This window comes from Plodia interpunctella, chromosome 9, assembly GCF_027563975.2.
Source record: "Plodia interpunctella isolate USDA-ARS_2022_Savannah chromosome 9, ilPloInte3.2, whole genome shotgun sequence".
NCBI classification, from domain to species: Eukaryota; Metazoa; Arthropoda; class Insecta; order Lepidoptera; family Pyralidae; genus Plodia; species Plodia interpunctella.
Window position 1 is genome coordinate 10,457,400 of NC_071302.1, and position 15,897 is coordinate 10,473,296.

General features: G+C 36.5%; 1 protein-coding gene across 1 annotated transcript; it reads left to right on the top strand.

Annotated features, from left to right (window-relative positions):
- Nucleotides 1-396: 396 nt before the first annotated feature.
- On the top strand, nucleotides 397-10,266 carry LOC128672271 (heterogeneous nuclear ribonucleoprotein H2-like). Its single transcript, XM_053749308.1, has 9 exons — nucleotides 397-691; nucleotides 1,249-1,377; nucleotides 1,772-1,936; nucleotides 2,366-2,504; nucleotides 5,280-5,431; nucleotides 6,340-6,458; nucleotides 6,615-6,722; nucleotides 7,133-7,249; nucleotides 7,892-10,266. Exons 1-8 carry the CDS (start codon nucleotides 574-576, stop codon nucleotides 7,241-7,243), a joined length of 1,041 nt encoding a protein of 346 aa, XP_053605283.1. The 5' UTR covers nucleotides 397-573; the 3' UTR covers nucleotides 7,244-7,249; nucleotides 7,892-10,266.
- The last annotated feature ends 5,631 nt before the right edge of the window (nucleotides 10,267-15,897 follow it).

The window sequence follows — 15,897 nt, forward strand, 5'->3', positions numbered from 1 at the left end:
GTGGTTGTAGGTAGGTATTTCGCACGGAAGCTGTGATGTCACAGGCACTCTCAAATTTATATGAATTTTCCATGCTTATTATTAGGTATTTCTACTATTTCACTAACTGTGTTTATATTATTATTATTATAAACCAGAAGTTTTAAAAAAGTAAATATTATAAAGTAGGCAAGTATTTAGTAGATTGTATGTGTAACAGGTTCCCTATCCATAAAATAGATGACGCTACTGTGTAGAGCGGTTAATAATAATAAAGTGATTGATAGATAAAATTAGATGATGCCGATATCTAAGTCGCTTAAGTCAAAATGGTATTTCTGTATCGATATCGATTACACACTTCAATCAACATCAACCAATATACCAAAGAGAAGAAGTACAACACTATTCAAAAATTTTATGGCTGTCCTGTCTGTCTCTGAGGACGCTACGTACGAGTACCTAGGTACGACTCTTTCTTTACGTTTTTCTGGAAAATCGTGATTTCGCGCTAACAAATTGCCAATTAGTTCAATCTTGCCAAATTTTTTCGTTGAAACTTCTCACTGAGTTGGTTTTTAGTACCACTAAATCATGTTGGGATCGGGGGACAGTAGCCACATCGTGAAACTGCGCGGTTTGCCTTTCTCCACGACTGTTGAAGATGTCCTAGATTTTTTGACTGGAGTCAACGTTGTGAACGGAAAAGAAGGTAAATTTTAACAATTTATAAATTTTCTAATATTATAGGTTAGCAATAAGTGTACCAGTTTGTTAGGCTAACTCTAACTAAAGACTAAGCAAGTTATTTGATCTTTTTTATTTAGTTTATGTTCAATGAATTATTCACACATTCATAAGCTAATTATTATAACTACATATACTATTACTTACTTGTAGAAATCATTCTCCTGACATGTTAGCCGGCAATCACCCGGCAATTTACCAATCGCAGGCTGACTCGTCGTTACGTCTTCTCTTTTTTTCCACTGCAGCATTCTGTTTTGTAACAATACTAACACGGTAGGCTTCGCATGGCTTATTGCTAGCTATCGCTTTCTCTTTTGATTTCATAGCAAGTGAAAGAGATTGATATCTCTTTAATTAATAATAAACTCTATAATTTGTTGTAACATTCAGTCAGCTCATATGCCCATACCAGCATAAGAAAATGCCTTTAAATTTTGAGTCTTTATTATATTAACTTAATCATATCTACTAGCCAAAATAATATATTGTAAGCCATCTTTAATTTAAAATATTTTTAAGGTGTGCACCTGACTGAGGTACGCCCTGGGCGGCCCTCTGGCGAATGCTTTGTGGAGGTGGAGAGTCAGGATGATGTGGAAGCGGCCCTCAAGAAGGATAAGGAAAACATGGGCAAGAGATACATTGAAGGTGAGCTCTTCAGAACATATTATAAAACGAAGTCCTCTGCTGCATCAATCTGTCTGTTTGTGATAAACTCAAAAACTTTGCACGTTTTTTCATACGGTTTTCGCCAATAGATTGTGATTTCTGAGGAAGGTTTAGGTGTGTGATTTATAATGTTTTTACCCGATTGAAGCCCGAACGGGCCTTTTTAAATTTGTTTCAAAGTCCAAGTGAAAATGTGTCTCGAGATCTAATTTTTGAAATTACCATCTGATTTATATGCATATTTATATATTCAGCATCTGATTTTAAAATAAATAATCTGTACATACTGTGGTAATATCATTTTTATGAATGTTTGCAACGATTTTGATGATTAAATCTTTTTGTGATCTAAATACCTGTTTTTTTTTTATAGTATTCTCGACTGACCGCCAAGACATGGAGTGGGCTTTGAACGCAATGCGCCAAAGCGAGAACGGGTTTGACGGCATCCCCAATGTCACCGACGACATGGGCATTGTCAAGCTCCGTGGTCTCCCGTTCGGGTGTTCCAAAGAGGAGATCATCCAGTTCTTTGATGGTAAGACCTATATCATTTATCATCAGTTAGTTTAGTATAAAAGAAAGGATTTGGGGTTAGGCTGGTTGTGTTGCAGCACTGTGGTTTGAAAAAATGCCTGAATAACAATTTACATTCAGTAACATTGCATGCAAAATTTCCTGTAAAAAAAACTTTGTCAGCGTCTTCCAAAATATATTTTCGTTTTTTCTCAGTTATTCCCTCATATTGAATATCTGAAGGATTTTTAATGTTTTGGGGTATAAATACCTAGGTGACATAAAAGTGCAAATAAGGGTTACAGTATTCCTTCATTGACCGATATAAGGTACCAATATAGATTTCCTTAGTACATCAATTTGGGAAACGCTGTCGAGAATTGGCATTTTGAGTGTCAACCACAGTGGCTCCACAATCATTGACTTAATAATGATCTTTTGGGTGGGCCAGGGTTGACGGTTGCTCCGGATGGGGTGCACTTACTGTCGGACTTCAGTGGGCGGGCTTCGGGAGAGGCGTTCGTTCACTTCGTTGACAAGGAGAGCGCACAGGAAGCGCTCAACAGAGACAGAGAGAAAATAGGACACAGGTGGGGGAATCAAAATGGCCGTGCTTGCCGCAGTGACGATCTTTGGCGATTTAGGAATCGAAATACAAATTTTGGACGATTAAGATCAATCATCGCTGTGAATAATACGAACTTTGTAGGATAATAGGGATGTTATTTTGAAAATAAATTGAGAAAAAAAATGCATTGACAAACACGGACTAGACTACTATAAATAAAAAATGGCAAAGACGAGAAAAATTAACTATTCTAGGCTTAAGATAACCACCTATAACTAGGCTTAAGATAATCACTGCGGCACAAAAGATAACCACGGTGAATATTATTTGGTGTAGTGGGTTAAGTGTGGGACGTCCTATGTCGTTGGTCTACGTCTATGTGCGCCATTGAAATCACTGGGATTCAAAGACTTTAAAAGAATAGAAAGGTTTTGGTAGGGTTTAAAAAGGAAGCTGAATAATCTCCTTGCAATAATTCTGCTTGTACCTGCAAAATATTTTGAAACCACAGAACGGTTTCCAAGAAGGTCATCTTCCAGTTTTAATTTACCACAATTTTGTAAAAAAAACTTTGGGGCCAAAAACAAGTTTTCAGCTACAAGATTTTGATTCATCTTATTGAGTGTGTTATTGCTAACACACTGTCAAACTTTCCTCGAATGCATCTCATACAAATTACACACTTCATATAAATTTCACATTTTACGAATACCGCCATCTAGTAGCAGTAGACGCATACACATTAATGAATAGTTTATCAGTGAGCAGCGTTCCCCTTGATGTTATGTTATCCTTTCTGTACATTGACAGAAAGGTATATTTTCTATAGTGTAAAATTGTTTTTTTTTTTTATAAAATAGATATTCAATAAATATATTTCAGTTTCTTTTTTAAACTTACTATAGCAATTATTCTTTTAGATGTCTATGCTGGGATTAATAAAGACACGTATTTTTTTCTTTATTTATTTTCGCCATAGATTGTAACGACCAATGGCCATACGGCGGGCATTAGTTTTTGGGATTATTCTATTAAATTAAGGGAATGTTAATAATAAAAGTTGGTTAAATTCTTGCATTTTCACAGCACTACTATATTAGGAATATTGTAATTTGCTTCGTTCGTACAAAAACAAAATTAATGTTGACACAGTTGGTTCTACCGACTTCAGTATCATACTTTTTATGGGGATATCATTTTTTGGATTATAGCTAAAACATCTTCACAATATGTACTAAGCATTCTACAATATCATGCATTCATTTTGCGAATATTTGTATGAATACTGTCTGTTTTCTTGCAAGAGCGTAATATGCTTAGTTTACACAAACTTAATAACTAAGTGCTTAGTAAACATTCATTGAGCCTAAGCGAAATGTATGTCTATTAGAGCATAGTTATATGTTTGTGTAAAATACGTCTAAATTTTTAAATTGATTTTTAAAGACATATTCACTCTTGTTTTGTCTGTAAGCAAGAGAGTGAAGAACGTCCCAATATATCTTGAAATATTCGGGCTATAGAGTAAAAGGTAGTGTTTGAAAATGCATACGTGATTGGTTATGAGTTGTCAAAGGTTGGGCGAGCGCGGGGCGAAGTGAGGGCGGCGGGGCGAACGTCGGGTCCGGGGACGAAGAGCGATGAAGATGGTCTACTTATGTTGTTGTACTGTGGGTGGTATCATGATATTTTGAATTAGGAACGTTGGATTATGATTCTGCCTGTTTTAATAAAGAAAATAATACGGAGAAAATTAAATTGATTGAGTTAAACGACATTAGCGACTAAATAAGGTACACTTAGGATCAATGTTCATTGTCAAATGAATTTTGACCTTAAGTATTAGGAATAGATATTAAAAACTCATTTTTTTTTCTGTTTTTATTAAATCTAATTATATATCAGGTTTACAAATATTCGGAATTCAATCAAGTATCCTAGTTTTTAAGTAGGTAATACTTTAGTTTACTATCAATTGATATCTTATTTGGTCGTTGGTAGCAATGTTAAATATATAGTTTTAAAATTATGAATTAAAAAAAATAGATCCTGTTCTTTTCTAGGAAAAGGATAATCTTTATTTAATGTTTATTATTCCAGATTTCCTTGATTAGATTAGATTTTTTAAAACTGTAATTCTTCCAGGGTATTTTTTTCAATTAGGTATGGATTTAAAGAAAAATTTGCGCCATTCTTCGAATGCGTGATCTATGACGTTTTTTTAGTCCCAACGGTGATTTCTGTTTTATTTTTCACATACAGATTTTACAGGACAAATACTGGCAGACGTCAGTCCCGACATTGGCTGTGGCTCATTCTGTTCAATAATAAGCACCTAATGTTAATAAAGACTGAAATATTCCGATAGTAATGCGAATTTAAATAGTATTAGTTAACGCAAAGATGGATGCTGAGATTTGTCTTCTTTAATAATAAAAACGCGACTGGTCTGTGTGATACTGGTCGATGAGTTCTTCCTGAAACCCCATATGCAAGCAGGCCGTAAACTAACCAATCATAAACGAGCTAAAACCATGGCAATACAACAAATTAACGAGTTCGTAGCCACAATAGTGTTTATCGACACTGGAGATCCCGGATTCAATACCCGGTCAGCTCAGGATAGAAAATTATATTTTCCAGATTGACCTGTTTCTTTGATATTAATCTACAAATATAGTATCGTTGAGTTAGTATCCCATAACACAAGTCTCGAACTTAGCGGCTAACTCGTGACTTGTCCCTATATATTTGTATATTATCTATTTCTCATTATAATGTGGTATATCGTTCACAGGTACATAGAGGTGTTTATAAGCTCAGCCGACGAGGTGCGAGCGTACGGCGACCGGATGGAGAGCGGGTTCAGGTCCAGCCGCGGCTACCGGCCCACGCCCTACGACCGCGGCGACCGCTTCTCCGGCGGCAGGTTCGGCGCCAGGGGCAGGGGTCAGTGAACTACCCCCTATTTTTTTTTCTTTGTCGATTGAGGCAGTAGTACAAGCTTCAAGCATGCCTGAAAGTCCGCGGCCCAATCGCTCGTTCGTCCTCCGTTGTTTTGACTACGCGGAAATTGTATGGAGACTCGGCCTATGTCGACGCACGTCAATTCCTATGGAAAACAACGGAGCGCGAACGAGCTATGTCGACGCAACGGAGCCGAGCACTGAGTAGCTGGGATTTAATAATGTACATTTGCGAGCCAAACTTGCAAGTGTACGCCTTCCTTAGTACATTGATACCAGGAACCCAACAAGACCCACGCTCTCTCATCTGAGCGTTCTCACGATTTGCCTCCTCAACCATTGAGCGCCCGCGGAACCGCTTTCCCAATTTTTTTTCCAGTTCGCACGGTGTTCGGCGTCCATAGTTGTCACTTGTTATTTATTTATGTCACCAAACTTAACCTACCATTACAGAAAACATATTCTAATACGAGAGATTAACCATAACATCCGTAACCAATAACGTGAAGTGATATCAAACTCACTTTTTCGTTACTACAGTAGGCAAACAGGCAGGCGAACCACCTGATGGTAAATGACCGCAGTCTATGGACGCCTGCAATACCAGGGGGTCTCACACGTGCGTTGCAAAATTTGTGGCCTAGCGTGTTTTGTTACAGAACCTTGTATGTACCTTCATGTATATAAATAGATGAACTGTTTATTGCACCTTTTATAACCTAGTCATAAGTTATGATTCTTCTGTTTAATCTTCTTCTCTTCTTTGTACATGATTCATACCTAGCAAAGGAGGACTTATCGCAAACACAATTTCTTCCAATCAAGCCAAGGGTGGTCAGAGAAATAAATAACAAAGTGCATGTATCAAATTACAAATGTAATTGTCCCCAGGCGGCGGCAGCTACGGCGGCGGGCGCGGCGGGTTCCGCAGCCGAGGCGGAGGCGGCGGCTGCCACTGCGTGCACATGAGAGGGCTGCCTTTCAAGGCCTCGCCTCAGGATATTGCTTATGTGAGTAATCGTAGCCAAATACTATAAACAAATCAAATTTACTAATGTTGATGAAACTAAGCAATACGAAGTAAGGTGTGTTTTCGACGAAAATTTTAAAGAGAGGTAATAAGGTTTTTAAAGGTGATTGATTGGTGATCGGTTCCCCTTTTGCAGTTCTTCAAACCCATCCGGCCAATGAACATCAACATTTTATACGATAACAGCGGACGACCGTCAGGCGAGGCGGATGTCGAGTTTGAGTGCCATGAAGACGCCATGAGGGTAAGTTGTTCTGTATCGTTGACAGACTTCGTCATATCTTTCGTTTCACTCATACAAGAAAGAGAAAAGCGTATTAGAAGTACACAAGAAGAAAGGAGACGCTAATATCTTTTGTTCCCTTTTGTGCCAGGTTTTATAATGCCCAATCTCTTACTGGGTATATGGCCGTGTTAGTTGGATGTGGTAACATTTAAAATGAAACAGTAATTAAAGTTAATTTTACTAATTTTGTAGCTAATATTTTTATAGCTTATGTTATTATTGTTCTTTTCGCGCGCGTAGTAAGTAAAGTATATATCTCGATCGTCAATCGTCATTTAACTTCAACCTAACTATCCACCTAAAGTTTAGATGTTAACGCCTTGCTCAAAATTCGGTTTACGATCATCATTTTCTAACAATTTGTTCAGGCGATGAGACGCGACAAAAACAATATGGACCACCGCTATATCGAGCTGTTCCTCAACTCGTCGCCCGGCGGCGGAGGCTTCAAGTCCAACAGGAACTTCAGGAATTACTAGCTTTAGGTGAGAAACCTTTGCACGATGCTGAGAAACTGTTTAACGGTTATGAGAAACTTGTGATGGGAAACTTGCTTGCATGATTATAAGAAACTTGTGGTGAGAAACATGTGCGAGATTTTGTGTGAGAAATTTAATTTGACTAAAAACCATTACCAACTCTGAGCGTTATCCTGGGTTCTTACCCAGCCGTAAAGCACCTGAGCCCACGTGACACACTTGATAAGCGGAAGTGGTGATGAGGACGATACATAAGCACAATCTGCCCGTAAAGAGAAGACAATACAGTTTAGCGAACCCACTTTCCGCCATTTCAATACCAAATCGAAAGATTGGTTTGAGCATTTGTTGACCATCTCCCAGTGTTGCTAGCCAAGAGCACACAGTGCCCTTATTTATCTTATTTATATATAAAAGAACAAGCTTTTTTTTACTATTCCCATAGAAGCTAGAAACGCGAATTTTTGGCAGTAACTAGGTTATTACGTAATTCTCAGTGAATTAGAAAGGAATTTTCAAAATTCGTCCCCTAAACTGGTAAAAATTGGGGGTAAAGCTTGTATTCTATATAGAAAGAGATTATTTATTTGTGTATTAGTTTATTTATATTTCTTGTGTCTCGTGTCATTTTTATTATTATCTTTTCAGCGAAGCGGTAATGCTCAGCAAAGACTATAATTCATTACAACTTCGAAGACGCGGCCTCGTACGAAGCTGCTTTTTGTTTGTTTGTTTTTTATTTCTGTGTATTTCATTTTGTCATATTCAGTCATATTTTATGATCCTCATTCGGACATTGAAGAAAATGTTCATATTTACATAAAAAATGTAAAATATTAGACAGTCAACATACAAAGCTCATTGCGTATTTGCAGCCATTGCCGTCGTTGTTGGCTGTACGGTTGATTTCTTCACATATATTTATTACTTTAGATCAGTTCTTATGATGTAAGGTCGGCAGCAAAAGTTCAGTCATATTTCTCAACCTTATTCCTGGACTTTTAACCGTGAAAACCGAAATGGTATTTTATTTAAATTCAGTGTTTTAAATTCCAATCAATATCTAAAGCGAAAAATATCACAATTTGTTGTATGATAGATTTTTTTTATTACCAAGAAAATGCTCGATTAGATTTCTCTATAAATTAAAAATACTTTTGGTAGTCACATCGAATTAATTCACTTGATTTTACATAAAATTAATAAGTTAAACATAATGGATAAATTTAAATGAAGAAGTTATGCGCGTAATTTGTAATTTTATATCGAAATTTTAACTTATAATACAAATATATTTATATTTATAAATATAAATTGATATTGGATGCGTGTATTTGTAATTTTTTTGAAATTACCGAAAGTTATTACGAAATTTTGTTACGATCTCTGAAGTTATTCTGATATAAAAACAACGTGAAACCTCAATATAATTCCTGTTGAACGCGCCCAAATTTACTATAATTGTACTTAGCATAATAATAGTTTAATATAGTTTAAAGTTACTAATGTGGTCAATTTAGTGTAGAAAATTATCAGAGCGAAATCATTATATAATAAATTTCATAAATTTCTGTCGAAATTGTGAAATTTTAGTTTGCTAGTTATATATAGTTACATCTACTCTTATGTCGGCTATACATTATCGCAATACAGTTTGCTGAGTTATGGCGTATACGCCATATATTTGCGGTTTTTCATTGCGGTAAATAAAAGTCACACAAATTACGCAATGCTCATGCATTCGCATCGGCAGCCGTGAGTTCAGTGATAGTGTGTAGCCGCCATTACAGTCGCCGGCTGATTCACAAGCTGAATTCTTCCAATTACTGATTTCCCTAAAGCAGCCGAGAGAAAGTCCTGAGTTGGATCTAATAATACAATACAACATTTTATACTTAGTTTATTTGTGCAATTCTTTGTTCACTGTACAAATACCGGCTCCAGACTTATAGTAAATACAAGTACTCATACAAACTACATAATTTTCACGTATTCGCGTCGGCGTTCGGCTGCTGTCCGAATTCGGCGACAGTGTGGAGCCAACATAATGTTTGTTATTCTCTACTCGCTGTTTCTACATTGAATCTCAGGTAGGGTATGCTGATCACCGCGCTAGATGTCAGCACTAAGGCGTAAGGTCCAATCCTGTGTCTTTTGAAAGGGTATTCCATTTATATATTTTATAGCTTCCAGAAGGAATTTTTGGCGCGCTGCGCAGTTGTTTAGAACAATGCTTTATTTTAATGATTTAAGGCACTTTGTCTTCGTACACTTGCGCTACTTCACATTTTTCTGTTGTTCGCTTTTCTAAATTATTACATGATATAAAATAAAGTCGCTTGCCGCTGTCTGTCTCTACACTGTACTCTGTATTCTTTAGAGATTCGGTATCAGTGGAATTATCTATTGAAAAGATATTAAAAAAATCACTTTGTTCAAGTACTTCCTAAAGTCAATCCTCGCCACAAAAGAAGTCCTTGGACGCGACGTTATAGTCGCTGACAACAACGTGGCCGAGTTTTTATTTATAGTTCCACATATTGTCTCGGGACTTCTTCGGTGGCGCGTATTCTGAGTTTTCTTTTTTGAAACGAATGTTAACTAAGCGGGTCCAAATTTATTTTTATAACATTTTACATTGCAGCCGTAATATAAATTCAAAACAGCAAAATAAATGTTGCTATATCAAATAATACGGAGCAGACGGAGCCACTATAGATATTTAATTGAATATCTACACAATAATTTTTGTGCGAACTCTGTAAAGATTAAGCTTCTTGCTACCGAATACTCAATGTCAGGCAAAACGTTAATATTGGCGCTATCTCTGTCTAGATGTATCTAGCAAGAAAGTAAAAGCACGATATAAAATTCATGAGAAATTTTTGGACATTGATATACGGAGTAAAATTGTGTCAATGAATGAAATAGAAACTATATTTTTCACAATTCGTGTTTGTGGATGTGAATTGTAGAATAGGACACTTTTTACTTTAATAAATTGTATTACATATGTATTAGAATATTTTGTTTCATTTTTTAACACCTCTAGTATTTGCATTCGTTATGCAGTTCACCCAAAAAAAAATTGGCTTCATTATGAATATTCCTTGAGAATCCTATCCATTTCTAGTCAGGGAGGCAAAAATGTTGGTAGGAGAAGCCTGCCAACACATTTTTGCCTTTTATATAAAGATGGCCGCCACCCGTTATTTTTAAAAATATCTATTCTCGTCTTTGTGCTCGTCGTCCTCAATCTGATCCTGGCCATCAATTATCGTATAAACCAAAGTCATAGAATTAATTGTTGATATTAGTTTTTTTCTCAGTTTCATAGTAATTAACAAGAAAAACTTAAGAAGGTGAAAATTTCGGTTGAGTTTTTTTTTGCTTTGAGCATATTAACTTTTAGTCAGTGATAACAGAAATACTGTGTGTAAAAAATATCTATAAAAATGCTACGATCTAGTACGATACATTTTTTGTATTATTATATAGCCATTTTGCCATAAATAAGCGTGCCTTTGTTTTTGTGTACCTATCTTACAACATTTAACATTTTATAAAACGACTACCTACATGTTGCCCGGGGCTTTGCTCCCGTGGTAATTTTGAGATAAAATAGTCTTAGCAATCTTGGATAATGTAAATACCTTTCTAATGGTAAAAGAATTTTTGAAATCGGTTCGGTAGTATCGGATATTACCCGCCTCAAACCAACATACTCACAAACGTTTACCTTTTTATAATAACAGATTTAGGGTTCTTCATTGAAATCAAAAATCTCTAGTTATTTTCGCGCACACTATGCTATAAAACGGCCATGCATCCATAAAACTTATTCGGCAATCGATAGAAAGTACACATTCAACAAAGAATTACCTACCTCCAAAATAACAAAAAAGTCTGGACTTTATTCGTCAGTAATTGCGACAAGTTTGAAGATCATGCGCACAGCGCCGACGCAAGGTGGGAACCTCAAATCAGGGGCAATAAAAATAAGCCCCAATAAATCATAATGATCATTAGCAGCGGGGCACTTTGACTTTGGAAATTGTGGGTGAGGTCGCAGTCAAGAGGGAAGCGATAAGCGCCGATTTTTTCGCCGTTGAAACTAAATAAAGTAAGTTTGTATAGTGTTATCCTAATCCTTCCATATTATAAAACAAAATCCTCTGCCGCGTCTGTCTCTTTATTCGCGATAAACTGAAAAACTACTTAGGTACTAGGTACTATTCATTCGGGTTCACCAGTACCTAGATAGTGTTATTTCTGAATAAGATTTAGGTGTACCTAGGTCTACACTAAAGCGACCTAAAGGTCGCTATTTATATCTAAAGGTCGGTATTTATATAATTAGGTAAAGATAACTTCTTCCATACAAGGCACTATTCGAGATAAATAAGCTAAATCAAATCATTTATTCAGAAATTAGCCCTTCACAGGCACTTTTTCACGTCATATTCTAAATTAAATTATATTTACCAAAGCTACAAACTAGGTACTAGCATTTCGGAACGACCACTGCTGAGGACACATTCAAACAGTGTTGGTCCCTATTATGCCAGAAGGGCTTACCTTTTTTTTTAATATAAATTTATGTATAATTTTCTATCAGTAATATAACAGCTAAACAGTGAGACACCAATCAACAACGATCCAGTCTTTGAAAAAATGTATAAACATTACAACATCAAATTAATGTCTGCCATAACCATAACACAAGCCGGGAGCCAGGCTGCATCCTCGCTAGGATTTTCGTAGTCTCTTCCATGACCTTCCATAAACGATCTAATCTACGAAAATAATCTAAAAACAAAACATCAAATGTCTGGTACAATAAGCCGGGAGCCGGCTGCATCCACGCCGCCAGTCGCCAACTTTCGGTGGACCGCGGGGCGCCGGCGGCCCGAGGCGGCGCCCGGCTTCGACAAATAAGTAGGCGCCACAGTTGTCCCCGCTTGTCCCCCACGTATTGGCCCTCGTGAGGGCCAACTGGAAAAAAATATCCTTTTGTACCCTCCTAAAATAAATGTGGAGCGAAACAGTCGACACTCAATAGGTACTCATTTAACAATAACTAGCGGCCCGTCCCGGCTTCACTCGGTTTAAAACATAACAAATTATACACCAAAACCTTCCTCAGGAATGACACTATCGCGAACAGACATAGGACTTCGTTTTGTAATATGTAGGTCTTAAGGATCAATAAAGTATTTTACACGTCCTTCTGGTATAATGGTATAATAGTTCTAAAATTAAGTAAGTACCTATTTTGTTATCATTATTAAGATTAATATTTATATATATAATATAATTAATAATCCACATGTGTTTGCACCCATGAGGGCAAACAAGATATATTTATTCTTGTTATCCCCCAATGACATTGAATTAAAATACATTGATGATAAAAATAATTCTGTGACAATTCCCTTTTCCCCTCATAACAAGCTTTTATTAATATAGTGAGGGCTAATGAAAATAGATATTCCTGTTGTCTCCCACGGGGGCCAAAAGGAAGACAGATTCATGTTGACTTCCAGGGGGTAAAACACTTAGGGGACAAGCGGAGTAACCCGGCGCCACTTGTTTTCTTGTCCAATGATATCATGCTCATAGGTATACCTACTTGTTTGGGGTAACTAAAGGGATAAAATAATTTCGCAATACTGGACAAAATATATACCAACATACTTATTTATTGACCTATTTATCCTAACCCTAAGTATAATATTATAAATGCGAAAGTAAGTATGTTTGTTTGTTAACTCTTCACGCTCTATCTACTTTTCTAAGTACTTAACCAATCTTTTCGAAATTTTGCATGAATGTAGTTTGAAGTATGGAGAAGGACATACGTTTCATCCTGGAAAATTTACGCGGGCGAAGCCGCGGGCAAAATGTAGTTATACATAGTACCTACCATTTACTAAGATAGGTATTGTTGCATTACATAAGACTTCGTGAATCACAAAACAGAATTCCAAGTTTGTGAGGATGTATGTATTTTACGAGTAGTTACTCTTTCACGCAAAATCTACTGGACGGATTGTTATGAAATTTTGTACACGGGTATAAAGTAGGTATCTATATAACCTGGAATAACACATAAGTAAGACATTTTTTATCTCCAAATGCCTGCGGAAGCTAAGCTCCGGGACGCAGTATTCATTATCGTGTAAGATTTTGTAAAGTGTTCTATCAGTGAAATGAAATTAAAGTAAATACGTAAGTAACCTAATTAAAATATGTGGTCAAATATTATTTTACTTGTGATACAGGACTGGACATCGAATTAACCCTAAGATTACATTTATCACCAGAAATACTTTTATTTCCATTAGGCATAAGATGTACTTAGTTTCCAATATTTAGCTTTATCTCAATCTTAAATTAGGTTTTAACTTGTAAGATTTTACAGACGGCAAGTTATTACTAATACAACTAAATTAAAATTTTCAGAATTCCCGCGAAAGCCTGCCAAGTGACTGGCACCATCTCAAATGCTTAAAAAGAACTGACGATTTCCAAACGTTCATTACCAAACATAGCTGAGAACACTCTAAAAAATAACTAGATCGAAATCGGTTCAGCCGTTTGGCTGCTACGGACAGACATACAGACAGACATTAAACTTATAAATTCCCTCCTTCTGTCGTCGAGCTTTAAAAATTTGCAATAACAATATCAAAAAGAACACGAGACATGATATGGCTCAATAGGCATGCGGTGCGGCAGTTGGAGCAGTCTCGGCAGCCGGCAGCCGGACGCCGGACGACGTCGCCGGACGCCGGCGCCGGCTGATATCATGGCAGCGATGGTTTCCCACGGATTAGCCGGGCCCACGCTTTCCCCCATACTAGATATATCTATATTTCATTATTACACTTTATTGTAAACAATGTTAATATACTTTTTATTAGCTGTTTGAGTCCCACTGCTGGGCAAAAGCCTCCCCTCCCCAACTTCTTCCACGCATTCCTATCCTTTGTGTTCTCTTGCCATTCTTTGTCGAACTTTTTGATGTCGTCCGACCATCTCGTCCTAGGCCTTCCTCTTTTCCTGTTAATTATAAGTTATTATATTAATTATAAGTTACATCATTATCTATCTTATCTGTTACAATATTCCGTAAACGCATCAAAGAGTTTACTTTATTGCGGCAAATTGAGGTCAATACATTGAATTATTTTTAGGTTCATATTTATACTTTATATATATATTTTCCATAAATAAATAAATAAATAAATAAATATATTAGGACAAATCACACAGATTGAGCTAGCCCCAAAGTAAGTTCGAGACTTGTGTTATGGGATACTAACTCAACGATACTATATTTTTATAACATATACATATATAGATAAACATCCAAGACCCGGGCCAATCAGAAAAAGATCATTTTCCATCATGACCCGACCGGGGATCGAACCCGGGACCTCTCGGTTCAGTGGCAAGAACTTTACCACTGCGCCACCGAAGTCGTCAAAATAATATTTTCCATAGCTTCCATGTAATTTATCCTTATTCCTTTTTTTACATTTTTTCCTAAGTCATATGTTTAATCCTATTGTTTGCTGTTGTTTGTTTCTGTTTCCGTACATATTAACTTGTTTATTTTGCCACCATACCTACTTTTGTACTTGGTTCCAGCTGAAAATCAGCGCCTTGGCTTGATACCTTGGCACCATGCTGAGCTGGTCGCCATTTCGGCTTACATATTGTATTCGATCTATATTTGTTACTCTTTTGTATGTTTGGATTTTATGTGTTTGCCGAATAAATGATTTCTTTCTTTCTTTCTTTCTTTCTTTCTTTCTTTCTTTCATCAAAATAAATAAATGCTTATTTGTCAGAATAATAATCATATGAAATCACCCGTTTTTAACTAAATTCCAGAAATGTTAACAAAGTAGGTGTATTATCTACAAACCCCACATACTTGATTTTTTTAATTATAATAAGCATAGGTATTCTTATATCCTTACAATAAAATACAGTCCTCTGCCGCGTCTTTCTGTTCGCGATAAACTCAAAAACTACTGGACGGATTTTCATGCGGTTTTCACCAATATATAGTGTGATTCCTGAGGAAGGTTAAGGTGTATAATTCATTGTGTTTTTACCCGAGCCAAGCCGGGACGGGCCGCTAGTAAAGTATAAACTTGCTTGCGATTTCGATCTAGAAAAGCAACATATTATGCTCGCATGGGTGTCGTACGAGACGACTATGGAATAAAAATAGCCTTGACAGCTGATTGGCAATAACAGCATTCCCAAAGAGAGTTGTTGTCAAGGACGTGGCCGTACTAAAGTTCACCTTTAATGTTACACGTTTCAGATTTCAGTTTAAAAGTATTATCAGGATTTCGTTTGCAAAATCACAGTCGTATTTTCAAAATGTGTATTTGTAAAAGTGAACCACGGGATTCGGGGTGTCATTGCTGAGGGATCACGAGAGAATCGAGACAATAAGATGATCAATATCCTTTAAATACTTCAACGGCCGAGCCGCGTGTTTCGTTGATGTCTTTGCTACCTGCGAATACAGTCTGCTACGATCTTTAGACCTGGTTTAGGTGGGCCGTATGGTGGTTTATTTACCTATTATTATAAACTTTATTTACCTGATTGACTATAGTATCCTTTAC

What these genes read in the sequence shown, in the direction of transcription:
- LOC128672271 (XM_053749308.1), top strand. Translation starts at nt 574, where the DNA reads ATGTTGGGATCGGGGGACAGTAGCCACATCGTGAAACTGCGCGGTTTG. An exon ending in GTTCGGCGCCAGGGGCAGGG is followed by an intron (nt 5,432 to 6,339) that starts GTCAGTGAACTA and finishes AATTGTCCCCAG; the next exon opens with GCGGCGGCAGCTACGGCGGC. An exon ending in CGCCTCAGGATATTGCTTAT is followed by an intron (nt 6,459 to 6,614) that starts GTGAGTAATCGT and finishes CCCCTTTTGCAG; the next exon opens with TTCTTCAAACCCATCCGGCC.